General features: G+C 38.4%; 1 protein-coding gene across 1 annotated transcript in view; it reads left to right on the forward strand.

Moving 5' to 3' along the window:
- Nucleotides 1-17,439, forward strand: part of LOC149283404 (signal-induced proliferation-associated 1-like protein 2) — a 53,733-nt gene that overhangs the window by 23,074 nt on the left and 13,220 nt on the right. Inside the window, exons 8-15 of the mRNA XM_089497594.1 lie at nt 648-922; nt 2,440-2,697; nt 10,581-10,664; nt 11,506-11,606; nt 12,002-12,105; nt 12,464-12,852; nt 13,920-14,138; nt 15,386-15,536. Of these exons, the coding sequence (XP_089353720.1) occupies nt 648-922; nt 2,440-2,697; nt 10,581-10,664; nt 11,506-11,606; nt 12,002-12,105; nt 12,464-12,852; nt 13,920-14,138; nt 15,386-15,536 (1,581 nt within the window). The remainder of the gene's footprint in view (nt 1-647; nt 923-2,439; nt 2,698-10,580; nt 10,665-11,505; nt 11,607-12,001; nt 12,106-12,463; nt 12,853-13,919; nt 14,139-15,385; nt 15,537-17,439) is intronic.

Here is a 17,439-nt window from a genome sequence, read left to right on the forward strand (position 1 = left end):
GTTCTGTATGATCCCATGATGAGTGTATTTTCACACCTCCCATGTGTCCCTTCTCACAGGAAGGAGTTCCTGTTTTGGTCCCAATTCCCTTTGTCCCTTTTTTCAATGATCTCAAAATATTTGGCTTTATTGTAACTTGAGTCTGTAAAAAGCTAACATACTAACTGGCGTAACTACATGGATCACAGCGGCCGCAGCTGCGATGGGGTCTGTGCCTCTAGGGGGCCCGGTGCGACCAGTGCGACCCCATCTTCCTGCCTCACCGTGCTTTTTCAAAATTGTTTAGAAAGGGCCCTTCCAACCTTGACCACACACCGATCTAGGCCAGAAAGGGCCCTTTCTAAACTATTCTGAACCGGGACGAGTTAAAAGGAACGTGACCCTGCGGTGAAACCGAGGCTGCTCGCACAGTGTGTGAGCAGCTAGAGGGGAAGCTGCAGGAGTGGTGAGAGGTAAGCGGGGGTGGGCAGGATGTGCGATTATATGTGTGGATATATATATAATATATATAGTTATGCCCCTGGATTAACTCAAACAGATAAAAATTGTATAAATTAAAGCAAAATTCTAAATGCCTTACTTGTTTACATAAATAACTTTCTAGAAGTTTAAATAAATGTTCCTTTTATTCTTTACTTTGTGTTTAGATTGTGACCAGAGGGTGTGAAACCACAGAAATGACCTTGAGGAGGAATGGTCTGGGACAGCTTGGATTTCACGTGAATTTTGAGGGGATTGTGGCTGACGTAGAGCCTTTCGGTTTTGCTTGGAAGGCAGGACTGAGGCAAGGAAGTCGATTAGTTGAAATATGTAAAGTGGCGGTGGCAACATTGACCCATGAACAAATGATTGACCTTCTTCGCACTTCAATATCTGTAAAGGTGGTGATTATTCAACCACACGATGATGGTTCACCTCGGAGGTAAATTTTAAAGGCTAGTTTAGCTAGTATACGGTTTTCATACCTTTTTTAAATTGCCTCATTTTTGTAACTTCTGGCTGATTTCAATAAGTTCATACCTGTATAGCATACCTGTATTTAGTGTTGTAAATTTGCTAAAAGAAACTTAATAGTGAGACTGCAATCTTGTTGTAACACAACATTGATGATAATATAGCTTTTGTCATTAAGTCACAACATGGATTTTTTGTATGATCTGTAATTTGGTAAGCTCATATTGAATGCAAAGTCTCATGCAAATTACAATATATTATTATCGTTTATTTCTTTGTTGTCCTGACGACAACTCTAATTTCATAAGATGGATAAATTGCATGAACCAAATGTATAAACCCATAGAGTTTGGTTTAGTTTATAAATAATAAATACTTCCTGTCCATACTCAATGCCTTCTTGTCCATACTCCATCTTTTGCCCTGTTTACCTATACATCTACAAAGAATAATAATAATTAAAAAAAATATAGTACTAGCAGGTACTTGTCAGTACCTTCTGAAGAGTATTGGATGACTGCCATTGTGTCATTTAGTACCATCTAATAAACCTAAGGCTTTTTCTAGGGGTTTTTCTGAATAGTAAACCATCAGCACTTCACTAGGTCAGTAAAACAGAATTTGCACAATTAACGTCTGATGTGACAAATTCTCAGACTATGCAATTTTCTGCTGATAATAGTGAAGTAAATCTATCATGATGTCGCCAGTCCTAGACAATAGAATGATGGACACAAAGGCATATACACTAAAGTAAATAGAGAAAGTAATCTATGGCAGGCTTTTCTTGACAGAAGTAGACATTACGACTCCAGACACCAAAGTCGCCAATATATTTGGTTTAAAATTTTCAAAGAACTGGTTTTACATCCTTAATTTACGGCAGGGGTCAACAAATGAGAGGCCAGCTTTTTTTCTGTCTTTCTTCCACAACCATCTTTTTATTTTCATATAATACCCAACCTGGTGCCCGGGTTTGTCGAGCCTTGCCGTACACTAACATACACTTACAACATACACCTACACACTCTAACACCATACAGTAACAGACACACATCGTATGCTCACAAACACTAACACACTACAGTGAGACACATGCTAATGTTCTACACTCAAGTATATACATGGTAACACCCTATACTAATACAAACACTAACACTTTATGCTGACATACACACTCAAGGTAATGCCAAACTGTAGCATAAACAATATACACACCAACAGCCCACTCTTATACGCATAAACACAAGCACACTAGCTAACATTATACATATATAAAAATACACACTCTAACCCTATGGACACATACACACGGTTTATGGTCTCTGTGATGTCTTCTGCAAATCCTTGTATAAATATATGCACAGTTTTGCATGCAGTAATCTGCAACGGAATCCAAAATGCATTACATATAAAACTAAATTTGGAAGTCGAAAACCAATGCTGTGCATACTATTGACATATTTTATTATTCTGTCTATTCAGGGGTTATTCGGAGCTTTGTAGAATGCCTATGGTGGAATATAAACTTGACAGTGAAGGCACTCCATGTGAATACAAAACCCCATTCAGACGCAATACCTCGTGGCACCGTGTGCAGGCTCCTGTAGGGCAGCTTATTTCATGTGCTTCGCCAACCTTAGGAGCATCTGACAGGCTACCATGCCAGCAATTCCTCCAACAGTCCCAAGCTGCCATCCCTCGCAGCACTTCCTTTGACAGGAAGATATCAGACGGTGCAAGGTAATGTTTCCCTTCAATCTCGAAATGATGGAAGCCTCCTCAGTGGGAATTAAGGGTGATGTTTTTCATCTCCCGTTCCTTTCAGTGTTTGCTAGTGCTTGTGTGAACATAAGTAAATATTTGTCAATTGTAGACAATCATCTAAGCTAGTTGCGTCTCATTTATGGTGTTTATGTTATCTAGATGCTTTCATTTTGTCGCATTGCCGTGAAATGATCGTAATTGGATTTGGTATTTTCTTATGATTGAAATAAATTGCATTTTTGATCACTAAGAATATGTATACTGCCTTACATGGCAATTGAAGAATTGACTTGTGTCAGAATAAATTGCTTCCTCCCTGATATGTTTACACCTTTCCAGACAACTGAGAAAAACACCTGCTGTTTTACACTGGCGCTTTCTGTCTGAGCAGACAACCTGTTGGCTTATTTTAACATTTTCCTTAGTAGTGTATATATGTATAATCATCGCAATATGGTACATATCGTTTTTTATCTGTTTTATCGTTTTAGATCTGTGCGTCTTGTAAAAAAAAATAAAAATGGTGTATTAGGTATATGGTTATTGGCACACTTTTTTCCCCCAGAGGAAAGAATATACAGTATGTCCACATCCAAGTCCCCAAATTGCTGAAGTGGTATGATCATCCAACTAACCCTCCAGTAGCTAGTTAAAGTAATCCCCCATTCCTCTCTCATCTGAGATATGGTTTAACTTGCTGCATTAACTATGCATTTGGAGGGGATGGCCCCAGTGAGTCTCCTTCATGTAAGAACAGCCACGAATGGCCATAATTAATACTTAGATGCAATTTTTTATTTTACTGTTGCTGTGTATAGTGTCTCTTTTTCTGCATAACTGGGGGACAGATTAGGTATTTTATGATATTCTTTATAACTGGCTCATATACACTGTATGGGCTAGTTATAAAGCTCCATGATGAATGTATTCCTGCCATATGTCCTTAAAACATTGCATAGAGGATGGTGGCAGTGGAGGTGAGTAGTGGGTGGCTGCCCTGGGGCAAGGGTTAGGTTAGGGTAGAGGAGCCAAGATACACCACTGACTCTGTTAATATGAAATCCTAAAAGGCTATATTCACAACAATCTTATAACAACTATGAGTAGCAACGGACTGGTTAATCAGAGATTTTCCTTGTGTTCTTTAGGTTAATCCTACATTAGATACGTATCTGTCTTTGGCTCACTTCTCTTCCTCACATTTTTTCTTCTAAATCTGTCAGGGCTTGGAAGGAATAAATTAACAGGAAAGCAGGATCATGCAAATCAGGTGTAAAAAAAAAAAGATGCGCATTTGAGAGATGCACATCAGAATGACACATATATCACAATCAGGACACATATATCGCAATCAGGACACATTGCCCACTTTTTCCAGGGCAAATATACATGGAATGCAACACACAAGCCACAACAAAGCATAAAAAATGTATTTTCTACACTGCTTTGTCATTAACCGTTTTATATTTTTGCCCCTTTTTTATTAATGCCCAACCAGGCCCCCTTTTTGTAATGATTAATGTGTTCCCACCACAACCTTGTGTATCGCCCCCTATGTGCATTTCTGCCCCATACCCTTTTGTATTGATATGTGATGTCCCCCATCTAGAACCCTCTTAGTATTGATTTATGTAATGCAGGGGCGTAACTAGACGCCTCAGGGCCCGGGTGCGAGAATCTGTTAAGGGCCCCCCCACCCCCTCACCCCCCCCCAAAAACATGATTTTTACCCAACAATTATTTTTCAACTAATTCAACAAATTCAATTTACATATTGAATCATATCTGTAAAAAAATCAAAGAAAAAGGGGCGCATGTACAAAGGGCATAATCCAGGGGTGTCCAAGTTTTTTCTGCAGTGGGCCACTTCATCAGAATTGTATACGTGCGCGGGCCGCACTCATTTTTCACTGTGACAAAAAATATGGCCTTTAATAAAATATGCAGATTAAAATAAAGTAAAATGACACAAAACCTTTACTCTTCCTCTCACTGATTTCTGGGCCTTGAAAGTTTTGCGACTACAAATTCAGGATTCCCTAGATTTATTCTAGGGATGAAGTAAAATGAAAATTCTGGACCAAAACATTCCGGGTTCACTTAGCCAAATCCGAAAATGACCCCCACCTTTAAAAATAATAATAAAAACTCACATGTGTAATAAAAGTAGGTAACACACAATTGGACAAAATTAGCAATATGACTTGGCATGATAGGAGTGTGATTGCTAACAGCAATCACACTCCTATCATACCCAGGCAACCAGTAAATGCTGACACCTAGGCATGATGGGACTGTGCTCGCTGTGATTGCTGTTAGCAATCACACTCCTATCATGCCAAGTCAGCCAGTAAATGCTGGTACAGGGTGGCTGTAAGTGATGTGCAGACCCCATACTGCTGGCAGCATCACTACACAAGGGGGGCAGCTAGCTAGGTTTCAGCATGTACTGGCTGACTTGGCATGATAGGAGTGTGATTGCTAACAGTAGTCACAGTCCCATCATGCCTAGGTTCCAGCACTTACACATCCATCCAGTAAATGCTGGAACCTAGGCATGATGGGACTCTGATTGCTATTAGCAATCACACTCCTATCATGCCAAGTCAGCCAATACACACTGGTACAGGATGGCTGTAAGTGATGTGCAGACCCCATACTGCTGGCAGCATCAATACACAAGGGGGGCAGCTAGCCAGGTTTCAGCATGTACTGGCTGACTTGGCATGATAGGAGTGTGATTACTAACAGCAATCACAGTCCCATCATGCCTAGGTTCCAGCACTTACACATCCATCCAGTAAATGCTGGAACCTAGGCATTATGGGACTGTGATTGCTGTTAGCAATCACACTCCTATCATGCCAAGTCAGCCAGTACATGCTGGTACAGGGTGGCTGTAAGTGCAGACCCCATACTGCTGGCAGCATCACTACACAAGGGGGGCAGCTGGCCAGGTTTCAGCATGTACTGGCTGACTTGGCATGATAGGAGTGTGATTGCTAACAGCAATCACAGTCCCATCATGCCTAGGTTCCAGCACTTACACATCCATGCTATCACACACACACACACACACACTCATTTATTCATATAATCATTAATTCACAGATTCATTCCCTCAATCACACACACTCATTCAAACACCCTCCCCACCCCCTTACCTGTACTGCAGCTCCCTCGATGCCGCTCACAGACTTCAGCAGGGGGCGCGGCCTCTCTCTGCCTTCTCTGCTAAAGCACAGAGGAAGTAGGAAGTCACGTGAACTCCGCTTCCTCTGTGCTGTCCAGAAGACCCTCCCACAAGTAAGTAGCAGGGCTTGAGGTGCGGCTCGTGTAAGATCGGTTGCCCTGGCTGCCGATCTTACGCGGACCGCACCTCGAGGTCTCGCGGGCCGCATTTGGCCCGCGGGCCGCATGTTGGACGCCCCTGCCTTATTTAAAAAAAAAAAAACTTAAAAAAGATTTCGGGCGGCCCATTGGCTTGGGCCCCCCTGCCGCCGGGGCCCTGTCGCAGTCGCGACCCCTGCGACCCCGGTAGATCCGCCACTGATGTGATGCCTACCAGCCAACCCCCTCCCTTGTGTATTGATGCCCCCACCCCTTTAGTATTGGTTAATATGATGCCCCCCATACCCTTGTGTATTGCCCCCAGCCAGGCTCCCCTTTAGTATTGATGTAGTGATGCCCAACATACTTCTTGTCTATTGATGCCATCCACCCACCCCCCAGTTTCTGTTTATATTGATTTTGTAATGCCAAAACCCAGCCACCCCCCTTTAGTATTATTTAATTTTTAATGTCCCAAGGCAATCCACCCTCCCTTGAATATAGGTTTCCTCTAACCCCTAACTTTTTTTTTTTGTAATACTTTTGGCTCCCCCCCCCTCCTCCGACGTGAAGATCATCTCCTTGACACAAGGAACTCTTCTGTGAGCCCCGCCCACTTGAGTGTCACATCTTCAAAGGGGCGGTACAAAGATCCTCACTGCAGCACTGCCACTGGGCGGCACAGTGTATGCGCGACGGCCACTCTGAATGTTGGTCTGCCGGTCCACGGACCGGCCCACTGGGAAATTTCCCGGTGGGCCCGTTAGCATGTGTATCCCCAAACTCGCTAAATAAAAGTAGTGAATTGGCTTCCTTTTATACTACGCTCCATGTGTTGGTCAAATTGTCACCTTTTATTGTCTTTGCAGGATGTTTTCAACAGTGTGTGAAACTTTTTAGACATGTCTTATGTATTCTCAGATTTTTTTATGGCCTGGAATCTACGTGTAAAAAAATATTCTGCTAAATTGCACTAGTACCGCACACACCCCTGAATTGTTTAGTAGATTTTGGGGGGGGCTGCAGTCAAGAATCCACAGCTGCAAATTTGGGTTAAGTCAGGGAGCTAAATCACAAATCAGACATTTGTAACCATTTTTAAAAACACCAGTTAAGATTTATGACAGGTCACTGAACTTAGCCCATTGTTTCAAACCAATGTTCCTGTTAAATCAAACTGGGAAAATTGACTATGATTGCAGCCAGACACCATTCTTCATGCAGCCCGAAATGCTATATCTGCACAGATATTTAAAACTAATACCCACAGGCAGGAGGAGAGAGCAACAGATACAAATCGCACATCAACTCTACACGGTTTGTTACTTGCATTGCATGAAAACAAAGTTAATAAAAGCAGACAACCCACTGACCTTAGTCTTATCTCTGGGGTTTAGGATAATGTACTGTAACAATATATTCAATAACACAATTCTTGGAAGTTTTTTTTTTAAATGTACTTTTGGACCCCTTGTTATTGGCTCACCATCTATTCGCTGAGATTTTTTTTTTACCCAACCATATATATCCTATACTCCATAAAAAAACATTTTAGCTGTGTAATTCCACTTCAGTGATTTCTAAATTTCCTATATAATTTTCAGAAAGGTACACAATATTGAGTGAAAAGCTAGTATCTCTCACTTCCACTAAAGCCTCCTATACCATTACACATACAATATCATTGTTTAATCTAAATACGTATAGAAAGGCCAAGACTGGCTGTTGAGCATCACTAGACATATGCCCTGTAGGCTTGTGTCTGACAGCATTGCCAACCTACCCTTTGACCTCCTTTGATTTATTAAGTGCTGGTCTAGTGTCAAGTCAAGTATTGTGTTAGCAATTATTATGTTAGCAATCCTTTTTTTTTTATGACTTGGCAAATTCACCAACACCAGAACAATCATTGATTGTGGAGAAGTATAGAAGATTACGTAATTGCTGGGATTACATTTAAGAGTGGGAGGTAAAAGATTAGCGGCCTCCTTTGCTCTACCTATTGGACTTCCCTTCCGTGGTCAACGTGTACACAACGAACATGACACAATACTCAGGTGATATGAAGAGAGGTGTAAAAACCAGTGTACCAAGGAAAAAAGGTGATATTTAAGCAAAATTACAAATGAAGTGTAAATATCCTACATAGCGTTTTTGTAATTTTTTTCTTTTACACTTGTGTGCCTAAAACAGTTTCACACCTTCTCCAACCTCTCTTGGGCCTTGCCACATCGGATTTTCTGCTTAACATGCCTCCTGCTTTTGAACAATTCACAATCGTTCTTTGGTTGCATTCTATGCACTTAAAAAGTCATCTCCCCAAATAGGTATTGATATTGTTGTTTTAATTATTTATTTTTGAAGTCCAATGTGTTCCACGTAAAGATGTCTGATTAAATCATTGCCTGTGTTGCACGCTATATAATAATCAATACAAAAAACTGTATTCTGATAATAAAACAAAAAGAAAATGGCCATCAGTGTGTAATAGGCTCCATTCATCTGCATGTGCTTCTGAGTGCTATGCAGTCTTCCACAGCATACATCTCTTAAGCCGCGGATAATACAGTTCTAGCTTTGCTTAATTATGTTGCTTACATTGATATCCCAAAAACTTGATTTGCTTACTGTTTTCAAGGAGAAAGTTTGAGATGAGAAAATCTAAGACCTGTCAACTCAATCCCAGTCCACACCTGGTATATTACAGGCTCTCGAGATTAATAGTCATTTTAATTATCTCTTTTATAAATACTCCAATTCCTCATTTTGAAAGTTTGGGTGTTACATCTACATAGAAATTAGCCCTCTCTCCAGTTGCTATAGTTACCCAAATCTTCAGTATGTTTTCCTTACTACTTAATATTATAGTTGCTTTGTTTGTATCGTGTCCTTCACACAATGAGCAACATCTCTGCCATTCTTTCCTCCCCTGCTTTGAATGCGATATACCCAGTTATGATAGTCTCTCACATATGTAATTATGCATATCGGTAGTATCTCATTATAGTTCTATTGAAATAAATTCAAAGACGTTATCTTCCTAAACACCTGAGAAATTCCAGCTATCGATCTAAATTTACAATTTAAAAAAAGCTATTTAAGTTTATTTAATATTACAATTTACTAGATATTTCTACTACTTTATTTTTAGATTGTTACATGATGTGTTGGTTGATTATTGCCTTTGGTTAGTTGTCAAGTGGCTGCCTACTTTATCTGCAATAGATAATGGCTAATGAAACATCTAAGCATTGCTTGCATTCTTCTAGTCAGTTCAATGAAATGCATTGATCATGTCACATTATTTCATTGAGGAATTTTATGGCCCCCCCCTTCAATAGACCAGTTTTTACCCTGATTAATGTGTTAAGCAGCCAATCTGAATCCTTAACTCTTGTTGATACATAGCAAGGGTAAATGTTAATGGGGAGAATACCCTAAACATGGTACAAGTTGGTACCACTACAGTTCAAATGTTTGGGGTTACTTACATGTTTTCATGAAAAACAGCCATTGCCAAATGGTTTCAAATGATCAATTAACCTTTTAAACTTAAACTTGAATTTGCAAACACAACGTGCCATTGAAACACAGGAGTGATGGTTGATAAAGTGCATCTGTACACCTACGAAGATATTCCATAAAAAAATCAGCCATTTGCAGCTACAATAGTCGTTTACAACATTAACAGTGTCTACATTGTTTGTTTTTTCTGACGCATTTCATGGTTTAATTTTAAGTGACCCCAAACTTTTGAATGGTAGTGTTATAGTATTAGTATTGTAGTTCACCTTAAAATGTGCAGAATGCGTTATTCTGTTGAACAGCCAGATTTAATTTGTAGAACGGGAGAATGATTTAAAGCAGCAACACTCAGTCCCATCTGTGTGCATCGACTAAATTGTTGTATGGATTTTAGTTAAGTAGTTAATAAGAATACCTAATTACTCATTTGCCTGCTGATTCTTCTCTATTTACAAAAGAATGAAGAAATTCTATTTAAACTCGTTTGTCATAGAATGTAATATGCGGCGTGCTAAAAATCCAAATAAATACAAAAATGGCTACTTCACATGTAACTGTATTTTGATGACAAAGTGAATTATGTATTATGAAGCTGTTACACTGAATATAGTAAGGATACATCCATGATTTCATTAAATGTTGCATCTGTTTTCACACCATTCTTGTGTGTATGAGCCCTTTGCAGAGAAATTACATTTCACATTAACCTTCCTCCTTATCAAAGCAATGACCTTGTAAACTTTTTTTTTCCTATACTGATCATTTTTTGTCCAGTTGAAAAGATTGTTCTATAATGTAGCACCTATTTTTTTAAGCACCACTCAATTCTAAAATTGTTTAGTTAATAGCAAATTGTTGTTGTAATTTTATCTTCTGGATTTTTTTTTTGCTAAATTGATCTTATCATTTGAATATTTGCTATTGTAATTTGTCATAAAAGGTTGTTTAAAAAGTAATTTGTCGAACTTCCTCAGCACTATTAATGATTCTATTTCACATTACAGAAGTTCTCCAAGCAACCAATCTTCCTCCAGTGATCCAGGACCAAATAGCAGTGTTCAATGGAGACCACATATGGGATTTGAAGGGTAATGTTAAGCACTCTCTCCTGGTCTCAAATTATCTTGATCTATCTATAACGCAGGACTTATAACACAACATACACATCCAACAAAATTAAACATAAGTAATGGCTGATCTTTAATTTTATCATCCATTTTTCTTTACAAAAACTTTAGCAAGAATTTATTTGAAAATGCAGACTTGTAGACATTAGATATGGTGGTAAAATATGTAAATCTTCCCTCATTCTTATGCATGCTAAAAGTAAAAGAGTTGAAAATATAATACAGAATATATTTGCTCCTTGGCACGTTGCACTTATATAAATGATGCTTGATGCTTCACATCATTTCAGTTGGTTATTCCGCTAACAGGTCCACCATGACTACTGAAATTTAGTAAGTATTGTGTAGTGGTTTTGGATACGTAAACACTATGGTTTAGATAGCTACTTAGGTGCTGCTTTTGGCACATCAAGAATCATTTTCAAACGTGTGCAGTGATATGAAGATGACATTTGAATTAGACAGGTTCGCTTCACATTTCGAAAACTGGATCCTTGTTTTGTCTCGAGACATCAACATTGACGCAGTTGTAATTCTGCTACTTTCTCCGCTTTAAAGCAGAAACTGGCTTACATAATTGGTCAGCATAGTGTCATGGTGGCCAGATGAGATGTAGTAACCTGAATACTTTTATAAATGTTATTTTACAATTGTAATCTCAGTTCTAAATTTTCAGTTTAAGCTACTTGATTGCATGGTCTAGCTTACCGCAAAACAGCATTTTTTGCATTCACATTAATTCTCGAAGCAGAATACTATATACTACTTTTTTAAATACCGCATTTTCTCTCATGTTTAATAGATGTCCATCTCCCTTGCTGCATGAAAATCAAGGCTTAGTTTCAATGGAATGTGAAGCAATTCGAGATACTGAAGAAAATATAGAAGCCATGAAACATTCAGGTATGGGGTAAAGCCCTACAAATACTGTACACTAAACCCCCCTAGAGCTGAGAAAGTAACTTTATTTTGGGGAATATTTAGGCATTATTACCCTTTTATCTGAAACTGGGTTGGGGTTTGAAATAAGCATCTTTGGCGCAGAAGCAATGAAAGAAGACTTCTCGCACTTCTGTTGCTTAAGCCAGTTGGCTAAGAAACAGCTGATGAAGCCAAATCTATTTTTAAATTTTAATGGATCTATAAAATTAGCAGGAATTACATGTGGCTGTGAACGATGCAAGTGTATAAATACTAAACCTGATAAGCAAGTTGCGAATTCTCATCCGTCTGATTATAACTATCGCTACAATGGTATGTATTTTAAAAGTTACAATGTGTAATTCTTGTGTTACCAGAAGCACAGTGGCATGTATCATCAGCCAAGATACGGAGTTCATATAAGGAGAGAGGTTTGCAAAAAGAAAGCAGCATGAAGATCTCTCCAAACAAGCATTCAAATGTAAGTCCAGAAAGCGTAATACTTTGAATAAGACCAGCATTTGCTCTTTCACTCCAATATTTAATCTTTATAGTATGCACCCCTCCCCCGGTGGTATTAAGGCAAAACTGTGACTCTATTTAACGAGCACTATGAGGTACACCTCCAACTTTGTTATACATAGCCGCTTCTCTTTTCTCTTCTGGATAAGATTTTGGTTTTCCTATTTCGTCTCTTCATGAATACAATATGGAATATGTGGTTATCTTTCAGTTGAAAATATATGGGGGTAAACTGATTGCCTCCGATGTGTGTATATATATGGGTCAAATGTATTAATCTTTTCATCTGTTCAACATCCTATTTGTTCACGTTTCAGATTGCAGATAAAAGCTGTTCTAGTCATTCTAGCAGCAACACTCTTTCAAGTAATGCATCGAGTAATAGTGATGAGAAGCCATTTGGCTCTGGAGACATTATAGATCCTGAATTACTTGGACTAACCTACATTAAAGGAGCATCAACAGACAGTGGTATTGATACAGCACCTTGCAGCATACCTTCTCAAGGCATAGATCAAAGTCATCTCATAGGCAGGAGATCTGTAACCCACAGTAGAACAGAGCAAATGTTGCAATGGAACAACTCTTCCGATGTCTCGATGGCCGGAGATGGGCACGCAAACGTATACTCTGTACATAACTATTCTCCAAGCAATGCTGTCGAAGGCAGTATTGGAAATCTTAGTGAGCTGTCCTCACATTCCAGGTAAATTCTATTTTTATATTTGAACGTATTAAACATATCATGATCGTTTTTAATTTATTACTTATATGCTCATTTAAATACCATTAATCATATTTATGGTTTTACTTAGTGGAGGTTCAGTCATATTGCTTGAAATGGAGTCATCCCTGTATCGCTTGCTTTGAACACTTTGGCTTCTTCATATGGAGGATTGAACATAAAGACATATACTCTGCAAACCCCTCGCTATTTAAAAGAAAATACTTAATAAAACAAGTCTGATTAAAACTTATTTTCGGTTAACATATTGTCTTCTTTAGCTATTGCTTAAAATTGAATGTTTCCTTGATCACTGCTATGAAATCATCCTTATTTGATCACAGAAACATTTATTATGTTTCCTGTAAGCCACGCTTGCCATAGAAAGCAATATGGAAAGCATGTTAATATATGTGAGATACCAAAGACCTTGTGGTAGAAATTAGCCATGACATGTGGAATATTATTGTTGATACTTAGGAGATTGAATTGAATGTATTTTTCCATTAAGTTGCCGAAAGAATATATAGTCCATTTCACTTGTGTTTTCTTTCTCAAGCGAACCCATGTCTCGGTGTCTGCCTAAACATTAAATAGCCATGGCATTAAAGAAAGCCACTCTTAATTAACACCTAGGTTCCTCACAGTTCCTTGGTGTTGAAATGATTATAGAAGCATTGGCGTTAATTATCACGTAAACATGTGTGAGCAGCTCAAAATACCTACTGTTCTTTGGTGTTGATAGGGATACACTAACTAGTAAATTGTTAGATTTCTCTATTTTTATGTATTGCTTTACCATTTTTAGACATTTTTGAGATTAAGAATAGTCCCACACAAGCAGTGTCTTTGGGCAAGTAATCTGATTCGCAATCCCACACATACTTACTTTTGCCAGTTTTTGTAAAGTACATAATTTTCCAGCACAGATCTGGATTTATGAAAAATGCTCATGTTTTCATAGAATGTTTACTTTTTGTGAAAAAGTAAAGCCTAGGCTATAGAGATTGAAAAGCTTTATTTTTGGTTTGCCCCTTCTGTGCATACAGTGGGTCACATCATTCTGGAAGCCCTTTAGGACGTTCTTCGAAACCAAGTGGGAACTTGGACTCTTCCAAGGCTTACATTGTTCCTCATGGACAACAAACATCTGGATCTGTGGCAAAATCTTTCCAGAGACAAGGCGCTGTAAGCAAATATGTCATTGGATGGAAGAAGTCTGAAGATAGCCCTCCTCCTGAAGAGAGCGAAAATGCAGAGTGTCACGGGTGAGAGTGTTTGGAAATGGGTTCATATAGGGCTTCAGCAAATCTGTAACGGGGGTTTCTTAAAAATGTGCGTATTAAACACTGACTGTGACACTTGAACTATTAACCTGTTAATATCGATCAAAACATTCTGTGGCTTGTTAGCTATCCAGTGGTTCTAATTACACTCATTATGAAGGTCATGAAAGAAGGGGGTCTTCTAAATTCATATGCTATATAGAAGCCGACATTTCAACTGTGATATACAATATCGGCAAGGAAAGCACTAACTGGGGCACTTTAAGATGAACATACCCTAATAGAATATGAATGAGTCTGGTTAAGGCAACATTTTGGTTCTCTCAGACCCAGAAAGACCTCAAGTGTTAGGGACAGCAGTAAGTGTAACCTTGATTCTGTGACTGGTATACAAGTCTCAAAGCTCAGGGCAAACTACTAGTCATCAGCCGTGTGGACCGTAGCCACTTTTTAAACATGTCGAACGTTATCTCCCCAGGTCCATCCTAAAGTGTGTTCTGCTTTTTAATTCAATGTTATTTCGATTGTGTTTATTTTAATGGGTAACCACAAGTCTCTCGGACCTTCAAGTGTTTTTGCATAAAGTATATTTAAATTAAAACTAAAATTACAATGGGTTGATTAATTAGGAATTAGTCGGAAAAAATGTGTTCTGTGGCACAGTTTAATGTAGTAATATACTAACCAGTTTGGATGACATTGTGTTGTAATGGTTATGACAGCTTAAAACCGTTCTCGTCTTTTTGAGTTTTTCTGTCTCAAGGAAAATGACCTTTATACAAGATTCTCATGCATGTTAGCATGAAAAGTCTTACTACAACCTAGCTGTGAATCAAACATTTGTCATCTTGCTTTCAGAGTAGGCAGCCTAAGCAGCTGTATTATGTATCCCGGCATATTTGTGTAAAGGCTGTTAACGAAACATGTTTGGCACGTGTCAGATGCATTTACCATTGTTTTTTGGCATATTGCCCTTTGTGACCATGATCATTTTGTCTGTGATATGAAGCACAGTTTGGCATCCTTAGAACTCAGCTGTTTGGTTTATCACAGGGCTTCAGAATTTGACCACTGTTTTTATTATATTTAGAGGCCGTTTTAGCTAACCCTCAAAACTAACATTACATATAGAACAAAGTGACAATATAAAGAACAGAATAGTGATGAAAAGTAGTGTTTTACTACATCTGGCTGTGGATCACTCATTGTGACAATTTCTTTTTTGTTAGATTCTACAGTGATGGAGCCAAGTGTGCATCTAGTAATTTGCAGGATTCGGTGATGGATGCAGAAACTGAGAGCCAGCATGTCCTTTCAAAAGAAGACTTTCTAAAAATGATGATGCCTGACAGCCCAATTGGGGAAGAAGGAAGAAGAAAGGTTGGTAATATGTGTATTTTATGTTGAAAGATGTTATGACATAGTTGCATAGTTACATAGGTCTTTTTTCAACCTTATTTACTAAGTCCATCAAATTCAACCCTTCTACCTAACCTTCCTATTCTTGATCCAAAGGAAGGCAAAAAAAAAAAACCCCTTATTAAACTACTTCAAATTCTGCTATCAGGGGTAAAAAAATTCCTTTGTGACTCCAAGACGCAATCAGATTTCTCCTTGGATCAAGAAGCTCTAAAATATTAATGTTATTCTATTTATAGCCCTGTATGTCATGCCTTTCTAAGAAAATATCGAGGCCCCTTTTGAAGGCATCTAATGTATTGGATAACACCACCTCCTATGGCAGTGAATTCCATACCTTTATTGTCTACACTGTAAAGAATCCCTTCCTTTGTCGTCTATGAAATCTCTGCTCTTCCAGTCTCAGGGGGTGACCTCTTGTTCTTTGTACATTTCACTGAAAAGCTCTTTATATATTGGCCTTGCATATATTTATATAACGTTATCATATCCCCTCTGAGACGCCAAGTTGAGGTCTTGACATGTAAGGCATACTGCAGGGATACTTAGAATGAATTTAGTCCACTGTTTTCTGATGCCTCCATGGCATTATAGTTCTATTCAGAGAAATTGCAGTGGGGTTTTGCCCACCTACTTTGTGCCATAGTAGAGGTTACTGCATTAGAATAGGATGGGCAATGGAATACCCCTAGAACCCTTTATCATATTTATTTATTATGAATATTTTTATAAAGTTGTTTGGATTTAATTTTTATGAACTTTCTGTCATGCAAATTCCTTACATTTCTGTAAACCTTTAGTGAAGATTGTGTTGATACAACCCAAGAAGTAGTAAAACACTTCCTGCGTTCTTGTGTGCATTGTTTTTTTTTTTTCTTTTCCAAGCCACATGTGGGTTGAATCCTCTTACTTCTAGTGTAAAGATGTTCTTGTGACAATATGAAGGCAGGGCATAGCAACTTATGTTCAGTGCAGTAGGATAATTTGCCATTACAAAGAATATGTTAACAATTTGCCTTATCATTGGGATTTGTGATAAATGAAATATTACAGTTCCTTTTTAAGAGACTTTTGTCACTCAAGCCAGGCAGGGATGTGGTCAGATCCTCTGCCAGGTATGTGTTGAGGGGTGGCTCAGAGAATTTTCTGACAAACTAATCACAGCTTTTCAATAGAAAAAAGCATTACAAGTGTTGAGTGAAAACTGAGTCCAAAAAAACTGGGAAAAGGCTTCAAAGGGCCCAAGTCCTGACCTTGGCCATTTTGTTCAATTGTACACTGACATGATTTTCGGGGCTTAAAGCACTTGAGCTTTGCATGGGGCGTTCTAAACCTGTTCCTTTCCTCCTGAGATCAGATAACCTAAATACCCCCTGCTTTAAACCAAGCTGCTGATCAGTTACCCATCTGATACCTAGAGGTACCATATATGTTGTGTGTATGTATGTATGTGTATATATGTGTGTGTACCACTATACACACACTATAGTGTGGGTACCACTATACACACACTATATATATATATATATTTATGTGTGTGTGTGTGTGTGTGTATAGTGGTATTCTTGCAATGGCTGTTTACATAAACAAGAATTCATAAAATGAGAAAATGTGTGTGTATAACGAGGCCAGGGATACTACTAATTAGCATAGTGACTAATCAGCAGCTTGGACAGATGTAAAATCAGTTTTGCACATTTTTTTTATTTTTTTTTGACTTAATGTAGATTTCTTAGTCATGACATATCAACAGATTTCACAGGCAGTATTCTAAGCAAAGGCACCCCTTAATGTGTACATCTGACAGGTGCAATGTAACATATTTATATAGTTTGGGTTTACGGTGGGAATGGATATTATTTTC

Source organism: Sceloporus occidentalis, unplaced genomic scaffold (assembly GCF_023333645.1).
Source record: "Sceloporus occidentalis isolate IW3139 unplaced genomic scaffold, rSceOcc1.0.p SCAF_105, whole genome shotgun sequence".
In the NCBI taxonomy this organism is placed as follows: domain Eukaryota; kingdom Metazoa; phylum Chordata; class Lepidosauria; order Squamata; family Phrynosomatidae; genus Sceloporus; species Sceloporus occidentalis.